At 35.7% G+C, this 8,515-nt stretch overlaps 1 protein-coding gene across 1 annotated transcript; it reads right to left on the reverse strand.

Annotated features, from left to right (window-relative positions):
- Nucleotides 1-7,217: 7,217 nt before the first annotated feature.
- LOC132301512 (ankyrin repeat-containing protein BDA1-like) lies at nucleotides 7,218-7,883 on the reverse strand. The gene has a single exon (XM_059798760.1). It carries the CDS (start codon nucleotides 7,881-7,883, stop codon nucleotides 7,218-7,220), a length of 666 nt encoding a protein of 221 aa, XP_059654743.1.
- Nucleotides 7,884-8,515: the final 632 nt, after the last annotated feature.

The following is an 8,515-nucleotide window of genomic DNA, read 5'->3' on the forward strand; positions in this document are numbered from 1 at the left end:
CAAAGTAAGTCCTACCATTTACTCTTCGTTCTGGTTTGGTTGGACAATTAGGCCCGTCAATCGATAATTCATGATCGGGTAGAATTGAGGTTCTAGGTCTGTCGATCGACGACTCGTGGTCAGGTTGGATCGAGGTTCAAAGCCCATCGATCAATAATTTATGATCGGGTTAGATAGAGGTTTTAGGTCCATCGATCGACGACTCATGGTCAGGTCGGATTGAGGTTCTAGGCCCGTCTATTGACCATTTGTGGTAGGGTCGGATCGAGATTCTAGGCCCGTCGATCGACGATTCGTGGTCGGGTCGAACCAAGGTTTTAGTCCCATCGATTGATGATACATGGTCAGGTCGGATCGAGGTTCTAGGCCCGTTGATCGACGTTACGTGGTCGGGTCAGATCAAGGTTCTACGCCAGTCCATCGACAATATGTGGTCGGGTCGGATTGAGACTCTAGGCCCGTCGATCGACAATACGTACTTGGGTTAGATCGAGGTTCTAGGCCCGTCAATCGTCGATTCATGCCTGGGTCGGATCTAGGTTCTGGGCCTTCAATCGACGATTCATGGTTGGGTCGTTATACTCTTCGCCCCAACCTTTGAATTTATTATGATTTTGTCTTTCCTGCTTCAGAGTAATGATGTCGTGGGGGTCACCTAGATTTTGACTAGGTGACATCTATTGCATTTAATTAAGCAATATAACCAATTATAAGTAGCATGCAGTTAATTTACATCACAAGTAATTAATATGCATCTCAAATATATTTATATATGTTGTGAAGCTGTGTCACACTAAAAACCCCAAGCAAAAGGACTTCAATAACTTAAAGCCTGACTGTGCTTGATCCTATGACTTTTCGGGCGACTTCAATGGCTTTTTCTCATCTGTCTCTATGGGGTTGGAGTGTACAGAGGTGCAGTCAGTCCAGTCTTATAGCCCCAGACATTTCCAGTAATCCCATGTGAAAGAAATCTTTAAACTCGATCAAGAGCTTGATTAACTTGGCCTTGAACTCTTCACCCAAAAGACTGCTAATAAAGATCTACCTTAGATCTTGGTCGGTACCAAGATTCTTTTTTTCTTACCTTACAAGGGGGGTATTGAACGTTGGCCTTGAGGTCGTCCAGCCTTGGCGGAGGCTCCGCCAATTGTATGACATTTGTGGCGAAATTCCCTCCCCTATTTCAACTTGACATGCATGTTTTTATTATTGCCTCCAATATCATGCTTTGATAACGCTCTTGAGATTCGAAAAAAGTAATGAAGAAAAAAAATGATCAAACACAATGAACATAGAGTAAAAAAAAAAAAAAACTATGACTCCATTCCAAATAAATACATATATAAATCGAATGGGCATTTAAATACATATATATAAATATATAAAGGGAGAAATTAGTAAAAAAATTGTGGTTGCTTGTGTGGCTTGGTTACATTGTGATAGACAGCTTACACTTCACTTGTTGGAATTGAAAATTGGACTAAGTTTTTGTAACTGAGATTAAAACATGGTTGTTAAAATCGCGATTCTAACTCATAGAATCGTGCGATTTTACGATCCAAATGCCCAAATCGATCCGAATTGCAGGAAAATCATGGCTTGTGCAAAATCATGAGTTGAATTGTCGAAATCATACGTAAAATCGTGGAATCGTATGATTCTATACGATCCCAACGATTTTGAATTATCCATGATTATGGTCTTGTTTTGGGTTTAAGAGTTGTGAAGAAACCCTAAATCGATTACCACAGTGCAACAATTCCATCTCTTTCGCGTCCTCCAGCACAACTCCGAGAAGAGATAAGATGTAGAGGACAAAAAGAATGCTAGGGTTTTGGTGAAGAAGAAGCAGAGGAGGAGGATAAAGGGAACAAGAGGCTAAGAGAGCTTACCTAAAAAAGACGATAGGAGATGCCGCTGTGGAATTGCAATAGGGGAATTTTGCTCTCTCTGTCAGTTCGTCTGCCACTATCGCTGGGGAATTTCACTCTCTACAGATGGGCAAGTTGAGACTTGCCTAAAAAAGATTGGTCTTGGGCCTTATACTTTTCTTGTGCTCTTTTTGTTCTATTATATAGCTGGGCCAAATAGGCTTTGCAAACTTTAAGTTTTTGAAGCTTAATGTAATATTTACATTTATATAAAATTTGTCTTACATTCCAAAAACTAAATAAGTAAATTAAATTTTAAAAGAATTTGTTGATAATTTTATATGAACTTATTCTTTTATATATATATATATAAATATTTATATTTGTGTTTTTGGCTATTTTTTATTTATTTTGAAGATAATTTTTGTTGAGAAAATTAGTTTGAGTTGTATTTTTATTAATTTGGTAGAATCTCACGATTTACGATCTAATTCTATGATTCCAATTCTACGGAATTCAAAATGATTCTACCTAGAATCCCGATTTTAACAACCTTGGATTAAAAAGAACCAATTCACCCCCTTCTTGGTTCATCACTTTTGAGACTACATACATCTATACGCTTGAGAATTATATAACTCCCCCCTCTACTCACAACACTAACTTTTAAACCCCTTGCATATTTCTTCTATTCTCTCTCTCTACCCAAACCCATCTCTATTTATAGAGTCTTCAAAAATCATTTTTTTGTGAATAAGAATTACACAAGTTAACTACAAGGAGTTACCATATCAATCACAACTCTAAAATAAAACAACCCAAACAAAAAAGAAACTAACTTTTGTACACAAATTTTGAGCAACAAACCTAACCGCCACTGATGATATCGATGAAGAAGATGAAGATAAACAATAAAGAATAGGAGTGTTACCCGCAATTAAGGACACAGAGACAACAATACCTCTTCCGCAATAGGATTAGCATGTTTATCGACTTTGGAGTAGTCGAACTTGAATAATTCAGCCTCGTCGACAGCGCGAACTCGTTCCGATAATTAACATAATTAGAAAGGAGAGAACTTAGCCATCGATCGACCATTCAATTGGGAATAAAACCAGATGGATTGTTGTTCAAACACTGAGTCGAAACTTTGATGTTTTGGTCCTTTGATGAATCAAATGGGTTGGGTTGGAGTTCAAGAAGATGGCTTCTGGTCGCAATGAAAAAGACGAAGTTTTGGGTTTTAATCGGATATAAACACAGAGGGTAGTAAGAGAAATAAAGATGCCTGTCCATGGCATCAAATGGGTTTTAATTGGATTAACTCATCAAATGTATCCATATATCATGGGAAAATGGTTGTTCATACAAAAATGATTGTTTAAGTGTTCATACATATATGTATGTATATGTATCCATACAACAATGTTCATATGTGAATGATGCATGTGATCGGGCATAAAAAAAAAAAAAAAAATGGGTTAAGAAAAACAATATGATTAATTAGTACAAAATTTTGGTCATTCCAAACTTCACACCATATCTTCAATTCAACATTCATATACAAAATAGAATCAATCATTCATATATAATAAAATAAAATATTACAATTATTCTTATTAAACTTTTCTCCAATATCTCAATCACAAACACTCATAACAATATGTCAAACATAGTATAAAAAGCATAGTTATAACAAATGTTATAATGTTGTATATGTATATGCATCCATATATCATGGAAAAATGGTTGTTCATTCAAAAATGGTTATTTAATGATGCAACATATTGATTAGGGGCATAAATAAAAAATAGGTTAAGAAAAACAGTATGATTAATTAGTTCAAAATTTTGGTAACTCCAAACATCACACCATATATTCAATCCAACATTCATATACAAAGTAGAGTCAATCATTCATATACAACAAAGTAAAAGAATACAGTACTCAATACTTTAATTATTGTTAAAGTTTTCTCTAATATTTCAGTCACAGTATAAAAAGCATAGTTATAATAATATGTCAAATATAATATAAAAAACGTATTTATAACAAATGTTATAATGTTGTATATGTATATGCATCCATATATCATGAAAAAATGGTTGTTAATACAAAAATGGATGTTTAATAATGCAACATTCATGTGATCGATTAGCACATAAATAAAAAATTGGTTAAGAAAAACAGTATAATTAATTAGTTCAAAATTTTGGTTACTCCAAACTTCACATCATACATTCAATCCAACATTCATATACAACATATAATCAATCATTCATATACAACAAAGTAAAAGATGTCGTATCCTTGCCTGAAACGAAAGAGATCCTTAAAGCGAGAAGTTGTCGTTTGAGTTGTCCTTAGGGTTTAGGAATAATAAATATCTTTTATAATGGCAGATGTTGTAATTTTATTTTCTCAATGCCTAAAAGAAAATGGTACGCTTGAAATATTGAAAGATTCATTAAATCCATAAACGGCTTCTCATGTGTATCTAGAGAGTGTTTTGCCAAAGCTGGGGGTCCCTAGCTTCTCAAAACGCTCTTCTAAGAGCTAAAAGCTCTTCTATAAAATTATCCAAACACCCTTCATAATAGCTTCTATGCCCAGAAAGTCAAAAGTAGCGTTTGAAAAGCCAATCCAAACAGGGCTTAGTCTTATATAACCTTCTCCATCAGCACCATTTACCCCACTAACATGAAATGCACACATGCATCATGTATACCAAATACTTGAAAATACTAATTAAAACTAAAATTCTAAAATCAAGTTTATTTTCAACAAGAATTACATAACTCTCCCTCTGCTTACAACACTAACTTTTAAACTCCTTACATATTTCTTCTATTCTCTCTCTACCCAAACCCATCTCTATTTATTTTGCCTTCAAAAATCATTTTTTGTGAACAAGAATTACACTAGTTAACTATGAGGAGTTACTATATTAATCGCAACCCTTAAAATAGAACAACCCAAAACAAAAAAGAAACTAATTTTTGTATACAAATTTCGAGCAACAAATCTAACCGCCACTCATGATATCGATGAAGAAGATGAAGAGAGACAACAAAGAATAGGATTGTTACCCGCAATTAAGGACATAGAGACAACAATACCTTTTCCGCAATAGTATCAGCATGTTTATCGACTTTGGAGTAGTTGAACTTGAACAATTCAGCCTCGTCGACAGCGCGGACTCGCTCCGATAATTAACATAATCAGAAAGGAGAGGACTTCCTTGATTTGTTTCTCTTCGGTGGATGACCATTCAATTGGGAATAAACCCAGATGGATTGTTGTTCAAACAGTGAGTCGAAACTTTGACGTTTTGGTCCTTTGATGAATCAAATGGGTTGGGTTGGAGTTCAAGAAGATGGAGTCTGGTCGCAATGAAGAAGACGAAGTTTTGGGTTTTAATCGGATATAAACACAGAGTGTAGTAACAGAAATGAAGATGCCCGTCCATGGCATCAAATGGGTTTTAATTGGATTAACTCATTTCGAGCGAGTTGATCCATTTTTAATTGAGGACACAAGCACGGTAGCTTTGATACATCATTTTCAAAATTAATTGGCTTTTAACATGGCTGACGGTCAACTAACAGAACGGAATGATCGAAAAAGTCAACCAAACGTCAAGGGAAGACTTGGGGTTTTATTCACTAATTTAATCTGTGTGTAGAAGGGTGCCCGAACATTTTACCCATAAATAATTTAAGCACTAAAATGAGAAGACCCCGCTCCTAATTGTTCACAGACACTGCAAAAGCGCAGCTATTGCATTGGAAGCTGCATTTCTGAAGGCATCTTTTTTTGTAACTAGCTATATATATTCTTTCCACTCGGGTTAAGTAATTAAGGTTTTAATAAAATACAATAATAATAATAATAATAATAATGGTTAATTTATGAGATACATATCATTAAAGATTTTTTTCTTGGTAATATATAAATCATTTAAGTTACACCCTTTTATAATAACAGTTTAAATTTTTAGAAAGTGGAAGGTGTAACTGCAATTAGTACAAAAAGGTAACGAACTATTTACATTCTATGGAGTACGGTGGATGAATCCTCTGCAATAGATTTGTTAATCATGTATTTCAAGCCTCCATTAAAGGAATACGTCATGTATAAAGAATGCAAAGGATGAAGGTCAAAAATTCCTTCAACATGTAACTAGGACAAAGTAGGACGGGCTAAATTCAATTAGAGAAAACTTGAGGCAAAAACTTTATACTGCGAATTTCCATTATCACCATTAAAACCACACAATTTTCTTTGATTACACAGAAGTGTTACTCCCCTTTAGTCACACACTACCCATCATAAACACATTGCTTACACTCCTATGATCCTATCACACGAATGCATTTTTTATTTTTATTTTTATTTTTAATCACTCCTCCACGTATTTGCAATTCTTGAAAATAGATGGATGACATGATCGCACTACTTTTTTTGGTTCTTATATTCACGCTGGGTTAGCATGAATATTTATTATTACCTTAATTACCAACCAACAATTTGGCGACGCATTTCAAAGAAGCCAGAAGGATTACACCTGCCAATTGATATTTTTGAGAAAGTCATGATCTGACTTTTAGACTGGAAAACCCTGCGTACGATGGCCGCATAAAGAACTGAAAAGTACACACAGACACACATACCGAAGGCAACACGAGGAGCAATAGCATCAGCCGTTGATATTAGGGAAGCCACCAAAGAGAGGTACGTTAATGTCACAAAAAATAGACATAGTTTCAGCAACTGAGTGACAAAGCTATTTCGGAGAGTAAAAGCTATCACTCCTACTGAGGAGAAAAATGCTACTGAGTTCAAAACCAGGGCAATGTCGAGCATAATTGAACGTGCGATTATTCTGTGTCCAAGAATTGTAGTCATGCCAGTGCGTGGAACTTGGAAGGTAGCAGTTGCAGTGAGCACAGCCACCACTAGTACCACATTACCCATGTCGCCTGACAAGCCCCTGTGCAGAACATGGAACAAACTGTCACTCATAAAGTCTGCTAGACTAGTACTAGCCGACGAATTACTAATGGTTGCACCTCTTGAAGCTCCTGCACTCATTAAAATATCTTTCACCTCTTGGTGTTGGTAACCTGAATCAAGCGGGGTCGAATTCTGTAAATTCTTATCATTCATGTATACTCTATTCATCAACAACTTCACATCCTGAATATATATATATATATATACAGTCCCAAAAATGGATTAATCAGTCTCCAATAGACTATATATAAATTAATGAATTATATATATATATATACACACACACACTAAATTCAAAAGCTGAGAAAATTAAAGAGAAGGAGAATTTCAAACCTTAGGTTGGTTAGTGGATGCTGCAATATGCAATGCAGTGTCTCCATCCTCGTTCTTCCATCTTAGCACCCCTTTGTAGGTTTCTCGCAGTAAAAACTGGTAAGGTATATATGTCCAGTTAAATCGTTCATCGATCTTTCGATGCCATCCCAAAATGACTTCAGAAGTTGTAAAACTACCATTTCTCACAGCAACATGCAAAGCAGTTTCACCTCGAATAGTCAAATCCTCGATAGATAATGGGCAAGCGCACAGAAATTCCGCCAGAAGATCGAATTTATTTCTTTCAGCTGCATAATGTAATGGAGTCATCCTCCCCCTCCCTTGGACTCTGATGAGCTCCCTGTCAATGTTTATGAGCCGTATTGCAGTTTCAGCTTGTTGTGCTCGTGTCAATGGCTCAGCCAGGCCAGAGGGGACAGCCAGGTGCAACGGGCTTAGTCCATTTGGATTTAGCTTCCGACCAAACGATGGCTTTAAGCTAAAAATTTCAATGGCGAAATGGACTTGCCCAGCAGAAGCAGCTACGTGAAGAGGAGTTTCAACAAATGGGATCTTATCAATGCCCTCCAATACATGTGGATCTACCCCAATCACTGCGCACAACCCTTCGATATTTCCATCTTGAGCATGAGCATTCAACCTTTGAACATTATCCATCCTAACTTGTTATTATGAGTTGTAATTAATGGCAGTTAGGCAGCTAGAACTATAAAATGGCGATGAATATTACTTTTCAAAAAAGGAAGAAGAAAGAATTGTCGATGAATATTGCTGATCTTGTGGCCACTGAGTAAATAGTAAATAAAAATTGATAGGAACAGAGACGCAGAGCTCAAGCAGAGCTAGAATTTGAAGCTCCAGAGAAAGAAGGTAGATTAGACCAACTCGGTGGTATTTGGGGCTAAGAAAGCGAGAAGGCAGAGGGTCTTTGTAAGTGCGTTGTCATTGCCAGTGGGTTTGCATACTTTGAAGTGTGTTGTCATTGCCAGTTGGTACGCATACTTTGAAGGCATCAATAAAAATAACAATTATTGTTGATATATAAATTAATGTAAGTCAAACTTTGACCCCAAAACCGCATCAAAGGCTATACTCCAAATTGGAATCTCTCTTATAAGCAAAAGTAATTATTTATTTCACACGACTCTCTAGACACGTCTAAGTCACGTCTGGTTATATATATATATATATATATATATATATATATATATATATATATCTTAACAATATGATAAAATATATTCCCATGGTTCTAAAATAAATATTTAATTTTTCTATTTTTGTTGTTT

This window comes from Cornus florida, unplaced genomic scaffold, assembly GCF_030987335.1.
Source record: "Cornus florida cultivar Cherokee Brave unplaced genomic scaffold, ASM3098733v1 CherokeeBrave_3.0.0_Hap2_Chr03, whole genome shotgun sequence".
Taxonomy (NCBI): domain Eukaryota; kingdom Viridiplantae; phylum Streptophyta; class Magnoliopsida; order Cornales; family Cornaceae; genus Cornus; species Cornus florida.